Source organism: Paramisgurnus dabryanus, chromosome 1, assembly GCF_030506205.2.
Source record: "Paramisgurnus dabryanus chromosome 1, PD_genome_1.1, whole genome shotgun sequence".
NCBI classification, from domain to species: domain Eukaryota; kingdom Metazoa; phylum Chordata; class Actinopteri; order Cypriniformes; family Cobitidae; genus Paramisgurnus; species Paramisgurnus dabryanus.
Genome location: NC_133337.1, coordinates 28,623,097 through 28,649,986, shown reverse-complemented (window position 1 = coordinate 28,649,986; position 26,890 = coordinate 28,623,097). Strand labels below are relative to the sequence as shown.

The 26,890-nt window shown below is 38.7% G+C and overlaps 1 protein-coding gene across 3 annotated transcripts in view; it reads left to right on the top strand.

The window, feature by feature from the left end:
• The window catches only part of btbd11a (BTB (POZ) domain containing 11a), a 223,034-nt gene that overhangs the window by 155,336 nt on the left and 40,808 nt on the right, over window positions 1–26,890 (top strand). For all 3 annotated transcript variants that reach the window (XM_065289892.1, XM_065289891.1, XM_065289890.1), the window contains exons 3-5: window positions 11,323–11,530; window positions 19,818–19,970; window positions 20,439–20,604. In XM_065289892.1, coding sequence (XP_065145964.1) covers window positions 11,323–11,530; window positions 19,818–19,970; window positions 20,439–20,604 — 527 coding nt within the window. The remainder of the gene's footprint in view (window positions 1–11,322; window positions 11,531–19,817; window positions 19,971–20,438; window positions 20,605–26,890) is intronic.

Sequence of the window (26,890 nt, the reverse complement as noted above, 5' to 3'; positions counted from 1 at the left end):
CAGCGAGGTGGATAAAGCAATCGGTATTCTCTAGAGGATTCGTATGACGCCCTGCAGATTTATCACATCAATACACAAACACTGCATCATTTTGTTTGTGTGTTTGTGACTTTAAATGAAGTCACCTATTTCAATGACACATTTGCGAACTAGTCAGGCAGATCAGCGGCCTTGATCTCTTACAAATTGACTTGCTGATGGGCAGATCATCATCGGTTTTGACCTTGAGTCACCATCAGAATTACTGATGAAAAACATGTTTTTACATGCGCGGTATAAACAAGAACTACTATGAAGAAAACAAATGTGTCTGTTGCTCTGGTTCATAATTGCTCCTCGGATGTTGACTGCTGCATTTCACAAATAGGTGCAATTTGGTCTTATTTTTCAAAGCATTACAGGCTTAACTCTCATGTTTTTGTTGTGAGAAATATTAAATATTATGGATATCTAACATAACATCTTTAATCTGTTATGAAAAGTAGCAGGTTGCAAATAACAAATTGGTAACATTACCTGAAGTGAATAGATGAAATTAAATTCATTACAGTTTAAAAAAACTGATTCGCCTACTTAGGTTTTGAAATTTTTTTACTGACCTTTTGTAAAAATGAAAAACATTTGTACCCAATGTCCAACTAATAAAACACTTGTAGATATCGTAAATGAATTACCTCATAAGGCCTATGAGAGTTGTCTGTAGAGAGGCTGTTTGAGGATTGCTCAATAAAAGCCATCACTTCTGAAATAAGCTTCAAAAGGACTATGCTTTTTGACACTGAAAGGGCAGAGAGGAAGAGAAAGGGCCACGCTTCGTGTTTCAGCTTTGACTTTGTCCTTTAATGGCTCTTTGAAGCCTTAGGTTTTGATTCATCATTATTAAATTGAATCCTACTTGAGATTCCACGAATCGCTGAAAGTCACCTTAATATCTGATGATGTACGGTGTTTCAAAGTCAACATGAACTTGCTTTTGCAAATCTTTTTAACTAAAGTGAACATGATATTCAGCAATAAATAAAGGCCAAGATTATATTGGCCAGGTTGTGGCGTGAAGGGGTTAAAAATGTAAGTGTTTGGTGTCATCTTTTTGTCTGTCTGTCTGTCTGTCTGTCAGTCAGTCTATCCATCTGTCTTATTATTTGTCTGTCTATCTGTCTGTCTGTCTGTCTGTTTGGCTGTCTATCTGTCTGTCTGTCTGTCTGTCTGTTTATTTGTCTGTCTGTCTATCTATCTGTCTGTTTATCTGTCTGTCTGTCTGTCTATCCATCTGTTTGTTTATTTGTATGTCTGTCTATCTGTCTTTCTGTCTGTCTGTTTATCTGTTTATCTGTCTGTCTGTCCGTCAGTCTATTTGTCTGTCTGTCTGTCTATCTGTCTGTCTGTCTGTCAGTCAGTCTATCCATCTGTCTGTTTATTTGTCTGTCTATCTGTCTGTCTATCTGTCTGTCTGTCTGTCTGTCTGTTTATTTGTCTGTCTGTCTATCTATCTGTCTGTTTATCTGTCTGTCTGTCTGTCTATCCGTCTGTCTGTCTGTCTGTCTGTCTGTCTGTCTGTTTATCTGTCTGTCTGTCCGTCAGTCTATTTGTCTGTCTGTATGTCTGTCTGTCTGTCAGTCAGTCTATCCATCTGTCTGTTTATTTGTCTGTCTATCTGTCTGTCTATCTGTCTGTCTGTCTGTCTGTCTATCTGTCCGTCTGTCTGTTTATTTGTCTGTCTGTCTATCTATCTGTCTGTTTATCTGTCTGTCTGTCTGTCTATCCGTCTGTCTGTCTGTCTGTCTGTCTGTCTGTCTGTTTATTCTTCTGTCTGTCTGTCCGTCAGTCTGTCTGTCTGTCAGTCTATTTGTCTGTCTGTCCATCTGTCTGTCTGTTTATCTGTTTGTCTGGCAGTCTATCCATCTGTCTGTTTATTTGTCTGTCTGTCTGTCTATCCATCTTTCTGTCTGTTTGTTTGCTTATCTGTCTGTTTGTCAGTCTATCCATCTGTCTGTTTATTGCTCTGTCTATCTGTCTATTCATATTTTTGTCTGTCTGTCTGTCTGTTTATCTGTCTGTCTATCCATCTATCTGTTTATTGCTCTGTCTGTCTGTCTGTCTCTCTGTCTGTCTGTCTGTCTATCAATCTGTCTGTTTATTGGTCTGTCTGTCTGTCTGTCTGTCTATCCATCTGTCTGTCTGTTTATTCATATGTCTGTATGAATCCATCTGTCTGTTTATTGGTCTGTCTGTCTATCTGTCTGTCTGCCTGTCTGTCTGTGTATCTGTCTGTCTTTTTGTTTGTATGTCTGTCCGTCCATTTATCTGTCTGTCTATCCATCTGTCTGTTTGTCTGTCCGTCCATTTATCTGTCTGTCTATCCATCTGTCTGTCTATCCATTTATCTGTTTATTTGTCTTTCTTTCCCTCTGTCCATCTATCTATCTGTCTGTCTGTCTGTCTGTCTGTCTGTCTGTCTTTCTGTCTGTCTGTCTATTTGTTTGTCTGTCTGTCTATTCATTTATCTGTTTATTTGTCTGTCAGTCCATTTATCTGTCTGTCTGTCTGTCTGTCTATCCATCAGTCTGTTTATTTGTCTGTCTGTCTGTCTGTCTGTCTTTTCATTTGTCTGTCTTTCTGTCTATTTATCTGTCTGTCTATCCATCTGTCTGTTTATTTGTCTGTCTGTCCCTCTGTCATCTATCTGTCTGTCTATCCATCTCTCTGTCTGTCTTTTTGTTTGTCTGTCTGTCCGTCTGTTTATCTGTCTGTCTATCTATTCATCTGTCTGTCTGTCTATCTATCTATCTGTCTGTCTATTTTTTGTCTGTCTGTCTATCCATTTATCTGTTTATTTGTCTGTCTTTCCCTCTGTCCATCTATCTATCTATCTGTCTGTCTGTCTGACTGTCTATCTAAGTAGGAAAAATAAATGAAAAATAAAGAATAAAGAACAATAAAGAAAAGAATGAAAAATAAAGGCCAAGATTTTATTGGCCAGGTCATTGGCGTGAAGGGACTAAAATATTAAATTGCTTGGTGATGTCATCAAAAAGAAAAGTTTGACAGTTTTTAGGTAAAGAAGGCAGAATATCTTAATTGTGAAGATTTCTTTTCCCTTTCAGTATTATGCAAAGTAGCGCAGCATGAAATAAAAGAAAACTTTACATTTTGCCTCGATATCATTGGCACTCGGCTGAGCAGGCTCGCGGGGCGTCTCTGCGGAGTCATATTCGACGGGGGTGTGATCCGTTCCTCATAATTACACCTCTTAATACTGCGTCTTCTGAAGGAAGAAGAACGGGATTTCCGAGTCATTCTTCATGATTAATGCAGGTGCGCATGAGAGGCCTTTCGGGAACGACCGGAGAATAATTACTGCAAAGTATAATGACGTGAAAAAGCTTGCGCTATTCTGACACCCTCCAAACTACACAAGCTGCAAAAGAGCAATTAGACTACACAAGGCCACGTACAGGATCTATCATTTGGGTTGACTGTTTCTCTCTGGCAACAAAGGATGGGAGTAAAGGGAAATTTGTGGATCCATAATTGGAGCAATTTCAAGGCTGAATCACACCCAGAGGGTTGGTTGTAAAAAAGGAGTCTTATTAATATCCTCATTTGTGGACTTGAGGTGTCTAACTTGTGTGAATACGAGGGCCAACATTTCCATTCTTCAGCAGGTGTATTACAGGTTTTTTTTGCCAATGATTAAAAGGCAAACTTTAACATTCTGGGAAGGAAATGTTTGTACTTGCAAAACTTTGGGAATAATGAGCGGTTTCCTGGGCATTGCTGGGGTTTTTTGGGTGTTTTTTTTGTATGCTGCTATTAGGCAGTCTAAAGTGTTTTAGCCTGCTCTCCATTTTCATGTGTGGGTCTGTATCATTTGCATTAAGTGTACTTTCAATTTGATTTAGTTTGGTGTGTTTATCATCAGTATTTTCCATATAATGATATCAACATGGGCGCCCTCTTGTTTGTTTCGGGAAGAACTGATCAATGATTCGTCACATGACTAAACAAATAGGCGCCTGTATGCCACTGGAGACTGGACTGGAGAGTAAACACAGTGATGTTGGTGTTCATTTTAAACTCCATTGGGTCTGAACTCTGATGTTCAGATCTATTATTATGATGGAATCACAACACCTGGTTCTAGAGCCATATGTGTGAATTCAACAGTTTTTTAAATTATTTTATAACAAAACTGTTGGATTGGCCTCTGATCTTGGTATCTTGGTCTTTGGGTAAAGGTCAGTAGCAGTGTGTATCAGAGGTATACAGAGGACTTAACACTCCACTGGCCTGTGTTCTTCACACACCTACTGTACTGTATGTGCTATAGAGGTGCTATACAGTTCACACTTACTGTAAGAGGATCTTCACAATCCACTATACTATCTATATATTTCTCATTCTGTCTGTCTGTCTGTCTGTCTGTCTGTCTGTCTGTCTGTCTATTATCTTTCTCTCTGTTTGTCGGTGTACCTACAAAATCTATTTTTCTGTATGCAATATCTATCTCTCTTGTCATTCTGAGATTCTATTATTATTTCTATATCTGTCTGTCTGTCTGTCTGTATGTCTTTCTGTCTGTCTGTCTGTCTATTTGTCTGTCTATTATTATCTCTCGTTCTGTCTGTCTGTCTCCATAATCTATCTCTCTTGCTTGTCTCTCTGTCTATTATTGTCTGCTGTCTACAATATCCGTCTGTCTGTCTGTCTGTTTAGTCTGTCTATTATTGTCTTTCTATCTATCTATCTGTCTGTCTCTCTGTCTATCTGTCTACATATCTACAATATCTACCTGTGTCTGTCTGTCTGTCTGTCTGTCTGTCTGTTTAGTCTGTCTGTTAGTATCTTTCTATCTATCTATCTATCTATCTGTCTGTCTGTCTGTCTGTCTATCTATCTATCTATCTACCTGTGTCTGTCTGTCTGCCTGTCTGTCTGTTTGTCCGTCCGTCCGTCCGTCTGTCTGTCTTTTATTATCTATCTGTCTGTCTATCTATATCTGTCTCTCTCTGTCTGTCTGCAATACCTATCTCTCTGTCTGTGTATTATTGTCTGTCTGTCTGTCTGTCTGTCTATTTATTGATCTGTCCGTCTGTCTATCTATCTATCTATCTATCTATCTATCTATCTATCTATCTATCTATCTATCTATCTATCTATCTATCTATCTATCTATCTATCTATCTATCTATCTATCTATCTATCTATCCGTTTGCCTGCCTGTCTTTCTGTCTGTCTGTCTGTATGTCTATCTACAGTGTCTGTCTGTCTGTTTTTATCTCTCTATCTGTCTGTCTGTCTATCTATCTATCTATCTATCTATCTATCTATCTATCTATCTATCTATCTATCTATTTATATATCTGTCTGTCTATCTACAATGTCTGTATTGTCTGTCTGTCTGTCTGTCTGTCTGTCTGTCTATCTATCTATCCATCTATCCGTCTATCCGTCTGTCTGTCTGTCTGTCTGTCTGTCTGTTTGTTTGTCTATCTGTTTTTATTTCTTTATTTGTCTGTCTATCTATCTATATATCTATATCTTTCTGTCTGTCTGTCTGTCTATCTACAGTGTCTGTCGGCCTGCCTGTCTGTCTATCTATAATTATCTCTCTATCTGTCTGTCTGTCTATTTATCTGTCTGTCTGTCTATATATTTATATATCTGTCTGTCTATCTACAGTATCTGCCTGTCTGTCTGTCAGTCTACAGTGTCTGTTTCTCTGTTTGTCTGTCTATTTTATCTGTCTGTCTATCTACAGTATTCGTCCGTCAGTCTGTTTTAATCTCTCTATCCGTCTATCTACAGTATCTGTCTATCTATCTGTCTGTCTGTCTGTCTGTCTATCTACAGTATATTTCTATCTTTTTGTTTATTTCTCTATCTGTCTGTCTATCTACAGTATCTATCAATCTGTCTGTCTGTCTGCATGCCTGCCCGTCTATTATTATCTGTCTATCTTTCTATCTATCTATCTGTCTGTCTATCTACAGTATCTGTCTGTTTATGAGATGCATTTAGCCAATTGAAGGAGTTCACATCTATTCAGGGCTCTTATTAGCTGCTTTTTTTCAATGTTCCGTCCGAGTGATCCATTTCATAAATATTTCTTAAAAAAAAATTTAGTTTTCTGCTAAACTTAAGGAGTATATATTTATTAAATTCTACATAAATAAATAAATAAATGTGTGTGTATCTTGAGACGTTTGCCTGTACACAGAGAAATGGAGTTGCATTTAATATTAATATCACCTCTGGTACTACTAAACTTTCCTTTGAATTTGGTTATTTACTTTTCTTATTTTTTATGGGTCTTACACAGTCAGTCAGGCTTGGTAAAATGCATTAAGTTTTGTTGTTCGTGATAAAAAGCTTCAGGCTCAAGTGCTTGAATTACAAAGAGCATAACAGATTTGAATTTTGTCCTGGCCGCCTCTATTATTCTCTTGTGTCTGGTCTCGTCGCCTTCCTCGTGTTGGTCCAATTCACCTCAATGCAGCAGTGTCCAAAATAGAAACTGGTTCAGGCGGAATGTGCAGTGGGAACGCTGGAATTTATAATTCCTGCTGAGACTTTTCTTCCCTTTTGCACTCATTGGTCCTGAGCAACAATGCTTTCTAAATCACACAGTCACCTCCCAGGTGAAAAAGTAGTACACATCCATAGTGTACTTAAAGTGCTTTATTTTCGCACACTATTTTTGTACTTAATATACTAAAAATTTATCTTTAGTACTTCTTAAGATGTTCTTAAGATCATCTAAGCGTACTTCACTGTGCTATTTTGAGACACCATGAATATGAACTAAAATGCACTTTTAACATACTATCTCTGTATTAAAAAATGTATTCAGTTAACACTTATACTAAACTTGAACTCAACTTTCATACAAAGTGTACTACAAGTGGTACCTAAATACATTTTTAAAATAAATTTTTAGCACATTTTAGTTCATTTTTATTGTGTCTCAAAATAGCACAGTGAAGTACACTTAGATGATCTTAAGAACATCTTAAGAAGTACTAAAGATGAATTTTTAGTATATTAAGTACAAAAATAGTGTGAGAAAATAAAGCACTTTAAGTACACTATGGAAGTGTACTACCTTTTCACCTGGGCTATCATACAGCGGTATAAACAGTGAAGGTTGAGCTGGAGTGCTGCTGAAAATAGCTTGAGAAACATATCTTCCAGGCCATACTGGCAGGTGAAGTAAGTGTTAAAAGGCCAAAGTTCTGATCAAGGTTTGAGAGAGGTTTTATATTCATTTTAATTCTCAAACACGTAAAAGTCCCATGGCTTTTGTCCTCTGCAAAAGAAAACTCTCAGGGGATATTAATACTTGATTTCTTCACATGGGTTTTCCTATAAAATGTGATGAATAAGTCAGGCTTGAATTTAATGAGGGAAGTTTAGATTTGCTCTTAGTAAGACCTTATTTTTTGATCATTCGCAAGGCCTTTTTTGTGCCGCTGTGTGCGAGAGACGTGTGTGTGTGTGTGTGTGTGTTAAAGACAGAGAAATAAAATGACTTGTGTTTGTGTAAGAAAGTGATATTCAAACATCTGCTACAGCCTAAAAACATCAAAAGATGTACTCTTGTTCACGGTCTCAGTAATTGTCCTGTATGTGCGTGCACGTGTGTGTGTGTGTGTGTGTGTGTGTGTGTGTGTACCTGGTAATTATCACGTTGTGGGGACCAATTGTCCCCACAAAGATAGGAATACCAGTGTTTTTGTGACCTTGTGGGGACATTTTGATGTCCCCATGAGGAAACAAGCTTATAAATCAAACAAGATGATGTTTATTGAAAATCTAAGGTACAAGAAAGGTTTTTGTGATGGTTGGGGTTAGGGAATGGGGCAGGTAAGGGGAATAGAATATACAGTTTGTATGGTATAAAATGCATTACGTCTATGGAATGTCCCCACAAAACATGGAAACCAGAATGTGTGTGTGTGTGTGTGTGTGTGTGTGTGTGTGTGTGTGTGTGTGTGTGTGTGTGTGTGTATGTGTGCACGTGCACGTGTGTGTGTGTGTGACTTCATGTGTGAGGTTTTCTAAAGAACCAATTAAATTGTTCATTTTTACCAAAAAGGCTGGTTGCAAATAATTATCATAATTATTGACTCAGGAAATGCTCTATAATTTTAAAACAGTAGGATCCCACTAAAAAACAAGAATTCATATTTCTGTACATATAAAACACTGAATTTAAAGGGCCCCTAGGTGTTTTCAGCAATATAAACATAGTCTCTGGTATCCCTGGAATGTGTCTGTAAAGTTTCAGCTCAAAATACACCACAGATTTATTTCATTATATGATGTTGAACATGGCCATTTGTGGCTGCAATGAAAAACATGCTGTTTTGTGTGTGTATTTAAATGCAAGGAAAGAAAGCGCTTACACATGCGCTTTGGACTACATCAAAACGTGTGTCTCTGGCAGAAGGTTAAACTATACGCTTATAAGGCGGAGTCTGTGAGCGGTAATGGGTGGGTCGTAATCAGTGTGATATCACATTGATAGGGGATCCCCAACAGCCTGTTTAGTATAAATGTTGTGGTTTAAAGGAGATTACACAAAGAAGAAAAGATGGATTTGTATAATAACAGGATGTTTCTGCACACACACACTGGTGACTCATTTTCTGATAGAAACACATTCAAAAGTGCATTTTTAGGTTAGAGGGGCCTTAAATAAGAATTTAGTCTGTATGTCTATATATCTATCAATATATCTGTCTGTCTATCTACAGTATCTTTCTGTCTGTCTGTCTATCTCTATTTCTTTATCCGTCAATATACACTCAACTAAAGGATTATAAGGAACACCATACTAATACTGTGTTTGACCCCCTTTCACCTTAATAACAAGGTGCTGAAAGCATTCTTTAGAAATGTTGGCCCATATTGATAGGATAGCATCTTGCAGTTGATGGAGTTTGTGGGATGCACATCCAGGGCACGAAGCTCCCGTTCCACCACATCCCAAAGATGCTCTATTGGGTTGAGATCTGGTGACTGTGGGGCCATTTTAGTACAGTGAACTCATTGTCATGTTCAAGAAACATATTTGAAATGATTCGAGCTTTGTGCATTATCCTGCTGGAAGTAGCCATCAGAGGATGCGTACATGGTGGTCATAAAGGAATGGACATGGTGAGAAACAATGCTCAGGTAGGATGTGGCATTTAAAGATGCCCAATTGGCACTAAGGGGCCTTAAGTGTGCCAAGAAAACATCCCCCACACCATTACACCACCACCACCAGTCTGAACAGTGGTAACAAGGCATGATGGATCCATGTTCTCATTCTCTTTACGCCAATTTCTGACTCTACCATCTGAATGTCTCAACAGAAATCGAGACTCATCAGACCAGGCAACATTTTTCCAATCTTCAACTGTGCAATTTTGGTGAGCTTGTGCAAATTGTATCCTCTGTTTCCTATTTGTAGTGAAGATTAGTGGTACCCTGTGGGGTCTTCTGCTGTTGTAGCCCATCCGCCTCAAGGTTGTGCGTGTTGTGGCTTCACAAATGCTTTGCTGCATACCTCGGTTGTAACGAGTGGTTATTTCAGTCAAAGTTTGCTCTTGTATCAGCTTGAATCAGTCGGCCCATTCTCCTCTGACCTCTAGCATCAACAAAGCATTTTCCCCCACAGGACTGCCGTATACTGGATGTTTTTCCCTTTTCACACCATTCTTTGTAAACCCTAGAAATGGTTGTGCGTGAAAATCCCAGTAACTGAGCAGATTGTGAAATACTCAGACCGGCCCGTCTGGCACCAACAACCATGCCACGCTCAAAATTGCTTAAATCACCTTTCTTTCCCATTCTGACATTCAGTTTGGAGTTCAGGAGATTGTCTTGACCAGGACCACACCCCTAAATGCATTGGAGCAACTGCCATGTGATTGGTTGATTAGATAATTGCATTAATAAGAAATTGAACAGGTGTTATTAATAATCCTTAGGTAAGTTTATCTGGTGTCAACTATCTATCTATCATTATTTGTCTGTCTATCTATAGTATCTTTCCTTCTGTGTGTGTGTGTGTGTGTGTGTGTGTGTCTGTCTGTCTGTCTGTGTATCAATATTTTTTGTCTATCTACAGTCTGTCTGTCTGTCTGTCTGTCTGTCTATTGGTCTATTTATCTGGGATTAAAGAAATGTCAACTGGTTGCTATTTCAGAATCTCAGCTGTCAACCCGTTTCATAAAGACTTATGCTACATTCAAGACAAAGTCGAAGGTGGGAATATCCCAGTTTAGATCTATCCAACCTCCATGCATTCCAGTTAATCACACACATTTCCTATTTGAATTTAATAACAAAACTTAAAGAAGATGCTTCAAGATCTTTTCATGCTGTGAAGTATCTAGGGCAGTTGCTCTCAAACTGGGATGGGGAATTGGGGGGGGGGCTTTTGCTTGGGGGGCACGAGGTATTGCTGGGGGGGAGTTTTATGACATTTGTCATACATTCTGTGTATTTAAATCTCAGTTAAATAAGGCTACTAAACAACATCACTACACTGTAGCATTTGATATGTTTTATTTAATTCAAATTCTAATTTTGAGATTGTTTCATGTCATAAAATTTTCTTTGGGGGGTGCTAAGGGATTAACCCTACAAAGGGGGGGACGCACACTGAAAAGTTGAGAACCACTGATCTAGGGCATTAGACACGACTCCCTGAGGTCAAGGTTGATCGATCTGCCCCGAGTTCAAGTGCCGTTCCACACGTTTTCCGAGTTCCAATTTCGAAAATGTCTCGAAGGCGGCATTAATATTTGGACAGGATGCTCATTTGACAAACTGAATACTGTGTAACAGGGCAGTACACGTTTTGAAACACATGGATGGTCAACAGCTGCATCTTGAGGAGTTTGATGAAGTGCCAACAGGTGAAGACACTTTACGCTTCAAGTGTGTGGAAATGAGATTAGATGCACTCGGTTCAGGGGAGAGTCGCACATACTGTCATGTTCTATCTTGAAATTGGTCTAAATTGTTGCCTTAGTTGCTTTAGTCTCCAGATTTTATTGTGAAGTATTTTGACAAGATTTCTTTTCACCTAACAAGCTTTTTCTCTTGTAACCCCCATGTCAAAAAGTGTTACGAACATCTACCTGTCAATTGTGCCATGTGTTTCAACATCACTTTGAGTGCATGTGGCGAGTTCTTTTTATCATCTCCATTTTTCGTCACTCCAAAAACTGACTTCATCTGATGCTTGCTGAGTCACGACCTTAAGGGCTTTATTGTAAATGGTAGTTTGCTCAAGTTTAAGCGCATCTCTTCTTCCCCCTATAGGTGAACTGGTGTCTCGCGCCATGCATCACCTTCAGCCTCTTCACATCATGAACCCCAGCAATGGTACACCAGTACACCAGAACCGCACTGGGATGGTACACTGGGAACCGGAGGCCCTCTACACGCTCTGCTACTTCATGCACTGTCCTCAGATGGAGTGGGAAAACCCAAATGTAGAACCATCAAAAATCACCCTGCATACTGAGAGGTGAGAGCGAATGGTACTTTATATATATTATACAAAATAATGCTCTACATGTCATGCTACAACTAAGCTAACCTAATCTTTTGTGGTTTTAAGCCAAGGTTTTAAAAAAAATCGAGGTAAGCCAAGTGTACCTGTAGCTGAATTAATAGACCACTGCATTTGCAGCACAATGGTCATGGGTCTGACACACATACTGATAAAATGTATGGATTGTAATGCATTGTAAGTCGCTTTGAATAAAAGCGCCACCCAGTGCATAAATGTTTATTTAATGCAGTAGGCTGATCCAGAGCTTGGGTCTTGCAATTGAAAATGCATGGCCACGTCTGTATTTTAGTCTGGATGTTTTGGATCCCAAACACTCTTGCAACATGTTGGCAGGTTTTGCACAGACTAACACTGCTTAAATTATCTTTCAAAACAATTTACCCAAGTTTTTTCAGTAACAAAAAGGGTACTTTGGTCGGACCTCTTGGCTCTTGTTGAAAAGCGACATTAAGATTGGATTAAAAACACCCAGAAAGCAATTTTGGCTAAAACAAGGCTGAATTTGGGCTGCCAGTGAAAGTCTAGACGTCTAACCATAGCCCAAGAATAGACGATGCGTATACTTTTAGAAAATGTAAAAGAAATGAATGCAAACACCTGTTGACTTTGTTTACATGATGGAACATCTACAAGTTATTTTGGCAAAAAACGGCATTTAACCAAATTCAAGGTTAGTTAGGGTAGAAGTGGGTTACTTGTAGGGTTGGTATCGATTCAGATGTTCCAGATCGATTCGATTTTGATTCACAAGCTATCAAATTGATGCGATTCTCGGAACGGTTTTTATACTCGATTTTCAATTTAACTCAATAAATATAGATTTAATACGTGAACATACAGTAAGTTAACAAGTGGGTAATTAATAAAATAAGAGATAAGGAGCCACAAACCTGTATATCAAACTCTTTTATTTTAGGTACACTTGGGTACATTAAAACAGAACCCATCTCTAATTTTCAAATGCATACAATTATGTTAAATGCAATACAATACAATTTTGATGAAAGATGAAAAAGGCATGCTGAAAAAAGTCAGAACAGTCAAATTTTTTGATCAAACAGAATGAGGTTATTTCATAAAAAAAAAAGATTTTTTTACCCAGCCCTGCTGGACTATATTGGGTCTATTAGCCTTCATTTTACTGTCTCTGTGTTTACTTGCTGGGCATCTTCCAAATCATCAACATTGATAAATACATCGGGACATCTCTTGCAACACCCAAGACCACCTTATATTTCCAACATGAGAATATAGTCCAATTTCGAGGACCCTTGGGAGTAGGGGTGTAAAAAAGTGCATTAAAAGTCACGACCACGGGCTACACTTCTTTCTCCCATTTTTTTCATGAATTCAGTCATTTTATATCTAAAATTGCTAAAAGAGCACAGAGATGGTAGCAGATAAGCAATGCTAATGTCAAGCCCCCAGGTTGGTTCTTAAAGGGATTGTTCGGCCAAAAATGATATTAAACCCATGATTTACTCACCCCAAGCTGTCCGAGTTGCATATGTCCATCGTTTTTCAGACAAACACATTTTCGGATATTTTAGAAAATGTTTTAGATCTTTCAGTTGATTAAATGTAATGTTACGGGGTCCACGACCTTCAAGTCCAAAAAAAGTGTGTCCATCCTTCACAAATTAAAAGATAAACAAAGGTCTTCTGAGGGTAATCCGCGCGGTGTTGTTGTAGAAATATCCATATTTAAAACTTTGTTAATGAAAATAAATACCTTCCGGTAGCGCCGCCATCTTAGACTCCTCTGTATTCAGGAGAGAGTATTAGCATAGTGTACGCACTTTTCTTAGTGACGTATGATAAATTCGGAGGGCGGGGGCACAGAGCAGCAGCAGAGTAGCCTCCGTAGGCTGCGTAAGCTCTCATCCTGAATGCGAAAGCGACTAAGATGGCGGCGCTACCGGAAGGTATTTATTTTCATTAATAAAGTTTTAAATATGGATATTTCTACAACAACACCGCGCGGATTACCCTCAGAAGACCTTTGTTTATCATCCTGGAGCCGTTTGGATTTATTTTGTGAAGGATGGACGCACTTTTTTTGGACTTGAAGGTCGTGGACCCCGTAACATTACATTTAATCAACTGAAAAATCTAAAGATTTTCTAAAATATCCGAAAATGTGTTTGTCCGAAAAACGATGGACATATGCAACTCGGACAGCTTGGGGGTGAGAAAATCATGGGTTTAATATCATTTTTGGCCGAACTATCCCTTTAACTCACAAATTCGCAAATTCACACAACAAGTTAAAATTTTTTATTTTATGTGTTTTGATGAAAGCTTTCCTAAAATTATACCCTATTCTATTCCCAAATTAAAAAAATATCTTAGTATCGCCCTGCATCTAATCAAATCGTATCACGACCCGTGTATCAGGATGCGTATCGTATTGCCAGATTCTTCCAGATACACAGCCCTACTCGGGAGCCCAGTGTCATGCCCGTCAGAATAGGTGCATCAGCAGGCTGCCTGGTTTTCCAGAGAGAAGCCGCTGTATTTCCTTCACTTCCAACTGCAGAAGAATGAGATAGAATAAAGATGTAGGAAAAAAATAAAATGGATGGTGGGTGAGGACAGGAATAAAAATGAGCAGAACTGTAACAAAAAAAAATGGTGGAGGTGGAGGAAGAAAAACAAGAGATCAGAGTAAATGTCGGGTGCAGAGAGATTCAGGTTTTGGATGTTAGACTACAGTTGAGTGAACTTTAGTTGATGTGCTCGCTGACATTTCATCAACACGTTTTATACTCCTATTGTATTGAGCAAACAACAGCAAGAGCGTCTGAACGACGCTCATAGTAGCAATGTAGTCCTAATTACATAAAATGCACGAAAAGATGGATGGTATTACATGGGAAGGACTGGGAACGGGAAGGACTGGCATATCATATGCACGCAAAATTGGACTTTGGCATATATATTGCACAACTTTTCAGAAGCATGCTATTTATATGCAAGTCATGAGAATAGGCTGAATAGTACATATTAGTGGGTTTATAAAGGACCGCCTGGGACCACATTTTGACAATTTTATACAGTTTATAGACGGTTTCATCGGACGCACGTGATACACGTCTGGATCCGAACCTTACTTCCGGTTTCGTTTTTTAATGGTCTGACTATTTGCTAAACTGATCTCTTGTACAAATGCCTCGTCGAAAATAACAAATGTTTTGGTTTCCTAGGTAATCTATGTGTTGTTTTTTTGCTTGTTATATAAATAAACTACGTTTAAAGAACTTTGTTGTTATTTATTCTTAGCGGAGTTTACCGGAAGTTACGTGCGGACCGCGACAGCCGCTTGTTTATGTTGTTACTGCTGAAACGGTCTATACAGTGTATACAGTCAATGAAGATACATTTTTTCTGTGTTAAATAATGCCGCAAATACCAGTAATAACACATGTGCAAACATTTTATTCACGTTGCGTGAATCATTTAAATAATCTCCTCCCAAAAATGTTGCATCTGAAAGGGAAACTCCAAGAAATGCATAAGCAATGAGGTCAGTCGCAAAAATATATAGACCACACCTTTTCAGCATTAATTGTCCACTGTGAGTTTTTAATAAATCCCGAAAGTTGTTATTTACCAACAACAATTTACTAAGCTGTTAAAGCAACACTATGTAGTTTTTTTTACCTTTAAATAATTTCTCTTAAATTATTTCAGTGATAGAACAACTTTTAACTGGACAAATTGTACTGTTGCTGCAACCTGAGCAACCTCCTAGCTGCTACAAGCACACTTTGAAAGTGGCGGTGGAGGGTAGGAAACACAGCCCCGCCTCTCCCCCTGCCTGCAGAAGAGTCTTATACCAGGCACTGTTGCCCTTTTCAACCACATGGGGGAGCTGTAAGTCATTTTTACATGGAAACTACATAGTGTTGCTTTAATAAATCTGGTCTATAGTCTGTGAAAACCCTTTATAACCTTTATAGCCGTAATATTGATTGAGTAAGGTCATGTCAAAGATTGAAGTCAATGTGAAATCAATGATTGAAATCAAATTTTTATCCTCCCAATCTCATCATTAGATTATGAGACTTTAGCCTGAATTTCACAGACAGGGTCACATATTTATAGTCCTTGGCATTTTCAGGAGAACGTTTGCAGTAAGAATTTTTTCAACAGGGCAACTCCCTTCCTCTTCTCAATGCCCGAGTCGACAAAATTCATAGCTCAGTCTGTAACAAAAAAAAAAACAGTCTGCATTTTCCAGCCAGATGTGTCTTCACTCCAGGGTTGAATGGGAAAAATGTCTAACATTTCTTCGAAGTGTTGGGAGTGGAGAAGCACATTAGTCAGACCAAACAGAAACCGAGGAGGGTTGTGGTTTGTTCAGGCGGAGCTCGAAATTTTGGCAGGCGTTCTTGCGGTAGGTAGGTGTCCAGAGAGGAAGTGTGTGGACTGTTCAAAGCTCGCTGTAAAACACGGGTCAGTGGATCAGAGGAATTACTACCGGGCAAACATCTAGACACACACGACAGAAATGTTTCTCATGATCGTAAAAACCATTTCATGTAAAGGCCTCTGTTTAAATACTTCTGGATTTGGAGTCGTATATGAGTTATACGCTAAATAAAAAGCATTCCAGATGAATTCTTTGTGAAGTTTACATTTGGCAGATGCTTTTATGCAAAGCAACTTACAATGCATTTAGTGTGTTTCTTAAAATCGAACTTATGATCCATTTGGGCTGCAGAAGTTTGGTTGAGAGAACGCCCTGCAGCGCTGTGAATAGTTTTGATTTATTACACATTTATTTTGGTCACACTATGGACGATAGCTATATAGTTTTAAAAATTGTTATTAAATAGAAAAGCAGAATTTACACCATATTACGTTGCTATTACGATACTTTATTTATTGTAACTATTACAGGAACGGTTATTGTTGGGATTATTATTTTTTTTTTTCGCTGATAAATGATAAAACTTGACAGTTAATCAAATCTAATCGAATTTAAAGTACTTGCATATTTGAAATGGCAGATGAAACTGGAAAAGCTCATCGCAGTTGAAGTGAAATTGTCTAAATAATGTTTTTATTGAACTACATTGACTTATAGATAAGATAATAGATTACACAAACTAAGTTTACTGTTTAGAGTGTTTAGAGATACACAAAACTTAGACATCTGCTGGTTATAACCGCTGTAACTGCAACAAGAACCGCCTTTTACACGTTTAATGATATAAAAAAATGCAAAAGAAAAAAGTTAACGGCATTAAAGGGGAAATTATTTGCGCAAGTACTGCAGTGCATGCCATGGATAAATTATCATAAAGTTATCGTTATCATCCAGTGGTGTGGACGTAATATAGTTAGCATTATAGTTAACGTAAAAGTGTTAACCTCCCTTAAGGGTGCAATATTAAACTGAAGGAGCTTGACACTTTTTTGAACGGGTTGTTAGGAAGAATGATTTCATTATATTATAATGAACACTTAAAGGTGTTATACATCGAACAATAGTTTTTTTCTACAGTAGAAATGAATTTATCACCCACACCTCGTCCTCACCCACAAGCTACACATATGTTAGCACAAAAGGGTGTGTGTGCAACAAGTATGACACAAAGAGCAGCATTTACAATGTCACTGTGTAGGCGAAAAACCATTGTGTCATTGTTTTACGACACTTCAAATCTAAAACATAAAACCCAACCCATTTACATTCCTGTTCTTCATGAAGACGATTATGTGTCTGTGTGCATTTCATATGTTATATAACCTTCATGCATGTTGACTCAAACAAACTGATAGGATTTAACAACTTAGATAAGCTAATATTTTTAGCAAACAGAGGATCATTGAAATTGGAGTTTCGGTTCTTAAAAAGTCAATGAGATAGAAGGTCAGATACAGTTCACTGTGTACTGTACATAAATTAGCTTAATGATATTTATTTGCATTTTAGACTCATTTGTCGAAATGCAGCTTGAATTTTTTCATCTCGATGTCGAAAGGTCTGCAGAATTGCACAATGCTTACGGTGATTAGCAGCAAACGTAAATGCTTTTAAGTTTATTACTGTACGTCTCTGTACAGAAATAGATGCAGAAAGGTGACTCAAAGAGACACTTAGTGGAATAGCATTGCATTAGCAGCGCAAAAGGTCATGGGTTCGAACCCAGAGAGCACACATGTTGATAATAATGTATGCACTGTAAGTTGCTTCGGATAAAAGTGTCAGTTATGTTTTGTATGATGATGTTTTGACAAATTTGTTTAAATGTTACACTGTAAAAAAAATCCGTAGAAATTGCAGCTGGGTTGCCGATAATTTACCGTAGATTTAAATGTATGTTATTTACTGGCAATATTTTGTTCAAAGTTAAATGAACATTAAACATTTACAAGTCTTTGTCTTTACAGAGTAAAAACAAAAAAACAGCATCAAGCAAATCATTCTGGGAAACAAAATCTGAAGCAAAAAATAGAAAAAGGTTGATGATGATTTCTGGTTCCCAGAATGCTTTGCATGAGGCTGTTATTGTATAGTTTTATTCTGTAAAGATAAAGACTTGTTAATATTTAAAATTTATTTAACTTTGAACAAACTCTTGCCAGTAAATAACATAAATGTAAATCTACGGTATATTACCGGCAACCCAGCTGCAATAACATTGTAATTTCTACGGATTTTTTTTACAGTGTACTAATTGATTCTCTAGACACACAAAAAGTAACATTTAAGTTAACTCAAGAGGAAGATTTAAACCAGTGAGTATGGATAAAAAGCACGCCTAGCATATTGTATATGGGAACTGTGTTAATATATTTTCAAAAGATCATAAAGTCTACAGAGCTGTCATCTAGACAAAGTTGGGTGAAGCGGTTTGGTTTGTCCATTTTCATCCAGTCATGCACTGCAAAAAATGATTTTCAAGAAAATGTCTTGTTTTCAGTAAAAATATCTAAAAATTCTTGAATTAAGATGCTTTTTCTTGATGAGCAAAACGACCCAAGAAAATAAGTCTAGTTTTTAGAGCAAAAATATACAAGTTAAGTGAATTTGTGCTGAAAACAAGCAAATAAATCTGCCAAAGGGGTAAGCAAAAAAATCTTGAAAATTTTTCGTAAACACAGAATTCAAGAAAAATTCAAGAAAGATTTTCTTAGATTTTTTTGCTTGTTTTATGCACAAAATCATTTAAATTTGATATTTTTGGTCTACAAACTAGACTTATTTTCTTAGGTCATTTTGCTTATCAAGAAAAAGCATCTTAATTTAAGAATTTTAAGATTCTAACGCGATTTTCTTTTTTTGAATTTTTTTTTTGCAGTGTGGGTTGAAATTGGTTTAGTATTTTTTCATCATAATGTATTATTTTATTAGTTTTGAGTACTGTATTTTTGTTCTTTCATGTGGAGAAACATTATAATAAATGTATAAAAATGTATAATTGAATATATGTGATCCCAAAAAAGTTAAGACAACTTGGTTTTGCAAGTCAATTTGATGTACTATTGTAAGATTTGACCTGTGAATAGTAGAAAAAAAATGTTTAACTTTAACGATCTTAACGATCTTTTTAAAGTTTAAGTCACATACATATATTTTTTTAATTTGACAAAAAATACTGCAATTTTTTACAGTGAATATTGTATTTAACTTTGTTGCAAAAATTTGAGGAAATTAAAATATTTTGTATTTTATTTTATGTCAGTATAGGGATGACGTTTTTTTTTTGTAGGCCAACCTGGAAGTTAGCGGGATGCTGGTTCCCTCGCAAAAAAGGCCATTAATTTTTCTGATAGACTTATGGATTATCACAAAAATAAGCTCTGTGATTAACAAAAGTTAAAGACACTTACATGTTTTGTCCAACAAGTTACTCTTCAAAGATTAATAAAGATTTGATCAATTTTAAAGTGTAAATGCGTTTACTAGAAATATTAAAAGCTGAATTTTTACTTCAAAATGCATAAAAGTTTTGTTCATCTGTGAAGACTAACTCGTTGGTAAAAATGTGCAAGTGTCATAAACCTTTGTTAACCCTTTCAACAAACTCGTCATTTGCAGGGAAGCGTTTTCTCTTAATTGACGAGATAACTCGCCAATGGCAGAAAAAGTTTTCTTTTTTGTGAAAATAAATTAGAAAAGTTAATGCGAGGAAACCAGTATCCGGGTTAACCTACAAAAATCCCTGTGGTACTCTTTTTTTGCTTGTAACAACCATTCAACTGTGTCTCTCTGCTGCCCCCGCAGGCCGTTTCTGGTGCTGCCTCCTCTGATGGAGTGGATCAGGGTGGCCGTTGCGCACACAGAGCATCGCCGAAGCTACTCGGTAGACAGCGATGACGTGCGACAGGCGGCTCGACTGCTGTTACCCGGGGTGGATTGCGAGCCACGACAGCTGAAGTACGCTTGGAACGTCACATCCGCATACACACTCACTAATATGTAAACACACAATGATGTATACTGTACACATAAAATGTCTTAAATTTACAGTTAGTCACTGATTAAAATGCATATAACAGATCACAAAATATTTATGAAGTGTTCCCTAGTGACAGACACTGATGTTTCTGTGTAAATGCTTTTGGTGGGCACAGTTTGTTCAGATAAAGGCTGTTCCTCTGACAGATGTGCTGTAGCTTGCAAAATAAACAAAGGTTCACTTCAGGGCCTCTTTTTCCCATAGCAACAATCTTATGAAGTTCAAGCAGCTAAATCAGTAATCGTAACTGAGGTTGAAAATTACTTCTTGTATAGCATTGAAATAGCTCTTCAGTTAATTTACTTGCTTTTTATACAGACAGTCAGGGAATAGCAGCTCTTATTTAATAGGTTGTATGTGGTTTCCATGTTGCCCTCTCTCGACAGGGCGGACGACTGCTTCTGTGCCACACGGAAACTGGACGCCGCCTCCACAGAGGCAAAATTCCTCCAGGATCTCGGTTTCCGGATGCTCAACTGCGGACGGACCGACCTGGTCAAACAAGCAGTCAACCTGCTCGGACCAGATGGTATTAACAGTATGAGCGAACAGGTCAGACTTATTGAAATATTATCACAAACACATAGGAATACAGCATGTAGAAATGCTAAATATTGACCATTATAAAAATATGAACTGCAAAAAATAACAAGAAACATAAATAATAAACACAATTTGGATTTCTTCTGGTGCATTCACACCAGAAGCGAATGAAGCGTAAGCGCGTGTGATTTACATTTTGATTTACGTCAAATCAATGCAAAGAAGCGATAGACATCCTGCGGCACTACTCGCGTGAACCAATCAGGAGCTTGCTCTAGTATTGACAGGATTACGACATAGCGAGCTGAGGCAGAAATACGAAACAACAATGGAGGACAAAATCACCATCGCTGTATGACACATCTTCCTACTTTTATATAAACTAGATAGTAAAGTTTGAAGACAAACTTTATGTTGGCTTGAGAAAGCGTAGCCTGAACGTTTAAAACGGTTTGACATAAGTTTAGTTTAGTAGGCTATCTGGCTGTTAGTATGTTTAAGTATGAAGGTAGCATGATTTACCATGAAGCTAGCATGATGTTAGCATGATTAGCATGAAGCTAGCATGATGCTAGCATGATTAGCATGAAGCTAGCATGATGCTAGCATGATTAGCATGAAGTTAGCATGATTAGCATGAAGCTAGCATGATTAGCATGAAGTTAGCATGATTAGCATGAAGCTAGCATGATGCTAGCATGATTAGCATGAAGCTAGCATGATGCTAGCATGATTAGCATGAAGCTAGCATGATGCAAGCATGATTAGCATGAAGCTAGCATGATGCTAGCATGATTAGCATGAAGCTAGCATGATGTTAGCATGATTAGCATGAAGCTAGCATGATGCTAGCATGATTAGCATGAAGCTAGCATGATGCTAGCATGATTAGCATGAAGCTAGCATGATGCTAGCATGATTAGCATGAAGCTAGCATGATGCTAGCATGATTAGCATGAAGCTAGCATGAAGCTAGCATGATTAGCATGAAGTTAGCATGAAGCTAGCATGATGCTAGCATGATTAGCATGATGCTAGCATGATTAACATGAAGCTAGCATGATGCTAGCATGATTAGCATGAAGCTAGCATGATGTTAGCATGATTAGCATGAAGCTAGCATGAAGTTAGCATGATTAGCATGAAGCTAGCATGAAGTTAGCATGATTAGCATGAAGCTAGCATGATTAGCATGAAGCTAGCATGAAGCAAGCATGATTAGCAGGAAGCTAGCATGAAGCTAACATGTATTGCATTGCTAGGGTACTAAGTTTGGTTGCTAGGGAGAAAATTGGCATCCCATAATGATCACCCTTCAAGCCACAAGTAAAACGGTCCAACCCCCGTGTCTCTACAATGTTCTGATGCGGAGATATAAGGCTTTGTTTATTCCGTTACTAGGGTACTAAGTTTGGTTGCTAGGGAGAAAATTGGCATCCCATAATAATCACACTTCAAGCCACAAGTAAAACGGTCCAACCCCAGTGTCTCTACAATTTTCTGATGCAGAGATATGAGGCTTTGTTTATTCCGTTGCTAGGGTACTAAGTTTGGTTGCTAGGGAGAAAATTGGCATCCCATAATGATCACACTTCAAGCCACAAGTAAAACGGTCCAACCCCCGTGTCTCTATGATGTTCTGAAGCGGAGATATAAGGCTTTGTTTATTCCGTTGCTAGGGTACTAAGTTTGGTTGCTAGGGAGAAAATTGGCATCCCATAATGATTACACTTCAAGCCACAAGTAAAACGGTCCAACCCCTGTGTCTCTACGATGTTCAGATCCAGAGATATAAGGCTTTGTTTATTATGTTGCTAGGGTCTTCATATTCTGTTGCTAGGGGCGTGGCTTAATACCTCAATAAGAATCCTAAGAGACTGATTGGATGCCTGAGTAAAATGAGCCCACCCCTATGTCTCTATGACACTCTGGTGCAAAGATATCCATCTGGGCTTTTTATAATGGTAGTCTATGGGAGATGTTGCTAGGGTACCCAAAATTGTTGCTAGGGGCGTGGCTTAATAGCTCTGGGGTGATCCTAAGAGACTGATTGGATGCTTGAGTAAAATGAGCCCACCCCCATGTCTCTAAGACACTCTAAAGTGAAGATATTCCATCTGGGACGCTTTTATTCCCTTTTATGGGCATGTTTCCTGCCCCATTATAAGTCAATGGGAAATTTTGGGGGCCTCTTACACCCCAGGGGTACAGCTTACACCCCATTGTGAGGTATGTTCTTACACAGCCTGTCAGCCTCCTTAAATGTGGTAAGCCACAAGTTTCTACAAGTTTCTCACTCGCAGCTATGACCCGTCAAAGTTTGTCTCAATGTTAAGTCAATGGAAATTTTGGGGTGTTTCAGCGCCCCGTTTAGGAATTCGGAAGGTCCCATCAGTTAGAAAAGATATAGCACACCTCGTCAGATCAGACCGAAAGTCTGTCCAAAGTTTGATGGCTGTAGCTTGAAAGCTCTAGGACGAGTTAGAGTTAGAAATTTTAGTCTCAGAAGAAAAAGAATAATAATAATAATAATAATAACTAGATAGTAAAGTTTGAAGACAAACTTTATGTTGGCTTGAGAAAGCGTAGCCTGAACGTTTAAAATGGTTTGACATAAGTTTAGTTTAGTAGGCTATCTGGCTGTTAGTATGTTTAAGTATGAAGGTAGCATGATTTACCATGAAGCTAGCATGATGTTAGCATGATTAGCATGAAGCTAGCATGATGCTAGCATGATAAGAATGAAGCTAGCTTGATGCTAGCATGATTAGCATGAAGCTAGCATGATAAGCATGAAGCTAGCATGATGCTAGCATGATTAGCATGAAGCTAGCATGATGCTAGCATGATTAGCATGAAGCTAGCATGATTAGCATGACGCTAGTATGATGCTAGCATGATGTTAGCATGATTAGCATGAAGCTAGCATGATGCTAGCATGATTAGCATGAAGCTAGCATAATGCTAGCATGATTAGCATGAAGCTAGCATGATGCTAGCATGATTTGCATGAAGCTAGCATGATGTTAGCATGATTAGCATGAAGCTAGCATGATGCTAGCATGATTAGCATGAAGCTAGCTTGATGCTAGCATGATAAGCATGAAGCTAGCTTGATGCTAGCATGATTAGCATGAAGTTAGCATGATGCTAGCATGATTAGCATGAAGCTAGCATGATGCTAGCATGATTAGCATGAAGCTAGCATGATGCTAGCATGATTAGCATGAAGTTAGCATGAAGCTAGCATGATGCTAGTATGATTAGCATGAAGCTAGCATGATGCTAGCATGCTTAGCATGAAGCTAGCATGATGTTAGCATGATTAGCATGAAGCTAGCATGAAGTTAGCATGATTAGCATGAAGCTAGCATGAAGTTAGCATGATTAGCATGAAGCTAGCATGATGTTAGCATGATTAGCATGAAGCTAGCATGAAGCTAGCATGATTAGCAAGAAGCTAGCATGAAGCTAACATTTATTGCGTTGCTAGGGTACTAAGTTTGGTTGCTAGGGAGAAAATTGGCATCCCATAATGATCACCCTTCAAGCCACAAGTTAAACGGTCCAACCCCCGTGTCTCTACAATGTTCTGATGCGGAGATATAAGGCTTTGTTTATTCCGTTGCTAGGGTACTAAGTTTGGTTGCTAGGGAGAAAATTGGCATCCCATAATGATCACACTTCAAGCCACAAGTAAAACGGTCCAACCCCCGTGTCTCTATGATGTTCTGAAGCGGAGATATAAGGCTTTGTTTATTCCGTTGCTAGGGTACTAAGTTTGGTTGCTAGGGAAAAAATTGGCATCCCATAATGATTACACTTCAAGCCACAAGAAAAACGGTCCAACCCCTGTGTCTCTACGATGTTCAGATCCAGAGATATAAGGCTTTGTTTATTATGTTGCTAGGGTCTTCATATTTTGTTGCTAGGGGCGTGGCTTAATACCTCAATAAGAATCCTAAGAGACTGATTGGATGCCTGAGTAAAATGAGCCCACCCCTATGTCTCTATGACACTCTGGTGCAAAGATATCCATCTGGGCTTTTTATAATGGTAGTCTATGGGAGATGTTGCTAGGGTACCCAAAATTGTTGCTAGGGGCGTGGCTTAATAGCTCTGGGGTGATCCTAAGAGACTGATTGGATGCTTGAGTAAAATGAGCCCACACCCATGTCTCTAAGACACTCTAAAGTGAAGATATTCCATCTGGGACGCTTTTTTTCCCTTTTATGGGCATATTTCCTGCCCCATTATAAGTCAATGGGAAAATTTGGGGGCCTCTTACACCCCAGGGGTACAGCTTACACCCCATTGTGAGGTATGTTCTTACACAGCCTGTCAGCCTCCTTAAATGTGGTAAGCCACAAGTTTCTACAAGTTTCTCACTCGCAGCTTTGACCCGTCAAAGTTTGTCTCAATGTTAAGTCAATGGAAATTTTGGGGTGTTTCAGCGCCCCGTTTAGGAATTCGGAAGGTCCCATCAGTTAGAAAAGATATAGCACACCTCGTCAGATCAGACCGAAAGTCTGTCCAAAGTTTGATGGCTGTAGCTTGAAAGCTCTAGGACGAGTTAGAGTTAGAAATTTTAGTCTCAGAAGAAAAAGAATAATAATAATAACTAGATAGGTACATTTCCTGAAGAAAATGTGAGTGGTGCTTGCCGTGGCAAAATTCTGGGGACCATATATGATTATACTCCAAGCCAAAAGTTAAACGATCCAACTCCCGTGTCTGTACGATGTTCTGATGTGGAGATATAAGGCTGTGTTTATCCGGTTGCTAGGGTACTGTATTTGGTTGCTAGGGAAAAATTTGGCATCCCATAATGATTACACTCTGAGTCACGAGTCATACGGTCCAACCCCTGTGTCTCAACGATGTTCTGGTGCAGAGATATAAGGCTTTGTTTATTCGGTTGCTAGGGTACTGTATTTGGTTGCTAGGGAAAAAATTGGCATCCCATAATGATTACACTCTGAGTCACGAGTCAAACGGTCCAACCCCCATGTCTCTACGATGTTCTGATGCGGAGATATAAGGCTTTGTTTACCCTGTTGCTAGGGTACTGTATTTGGTTGCTAGGGAAAAAATTGGCATCCCATAATGATTACACTCTGAGTCACGAGTCAAACGGTCCAACCCCCATGTCTCTACGATGTTCTGATGCTGAGATATAAGGCTTTGTTTACTCTGTTGCTAGGGTACTATATTTGGTTGCTAGGGAAAAAATTGGCATCCCATAATGATTACAATCTGAGTCACGAGTCAAACGGTCCAACCCCCGTGTCTCTACGATGTTCTGATGCTGAGATATAAGGCTTTGTTTACTCTGTTGCTAGGGTACTATATTTGGTTGCTAGGGAAAAAATTGGCAGACCATAATGATTACACCCTGAGTCACGAGTCAAACGGTCCAACCCCCATGTCTCTACGATGTTCTGATGCGGAGATATAAGGCTTTGTTTACTCTGTTGCTAGGGTACTGTATTTGGTTGCTAGGGAAAAAATTGGCATCTCATAGTGATTACCCGCCGAGTCACGAGTCAAACGGTCCAACCCCCGTGTCTCTACGATGTTCTGATGCGGAGATATAAGGCTTTGTTTACTCTGTTGCTAGGGTACTGTATTTGGTTGCTAGGGAAAAATTGGCATCCCATAATGATTACACTCTGAGTCACGAGTCAAACGGTCCAACCCCCATGTCTCTACGATGTTCTGATGCGGAGATATAAGGCTTTGTTTACTCTGTTGCTAGGGTACTGTATTTGGTTGCTAGGGGCGTGGCTTGGGAGTGGCCAATGATGTGCCCAGTGATTACACTCCGAGTCACAAGTAAAACGGTCCAACCCCCGTGTCTCTACGATGTTCTGATGCGGAGATATAAGGCTTTGTTTACTCTGTTGCTAGGGTACTGTATTTGGTTGCTAGGGGCGTGGCTTGGGAGTAGCCAATTATGTGCCCAGTGATTACACTCCGAGTCACAAGTAAAACGGTCCAACCCCCGTGTCTCTACGATGTTCTGATGCGGAGATATAAGGCTTTGTTTACTCTGTTGCTAGGGTACTGTATTTGGTTGCTAGGGGCGTGGCTTGGGAGTGGCCAATGATGTGCCCAGTGATTACACTCCGAGTCACAAGTAAAACGGTCCAAACCCCGTGTCTCTACGATGTTCTGATGCGGAGATATAAGGCTTTGTTTATTCGGTTGCTAGGGTGCTCAAATTTGGTTGCTAGGGGCGTGGCTTCGGAGTGGCCAATGATGTGCCCAATTGTTACACCCCTAGTCACAAGTA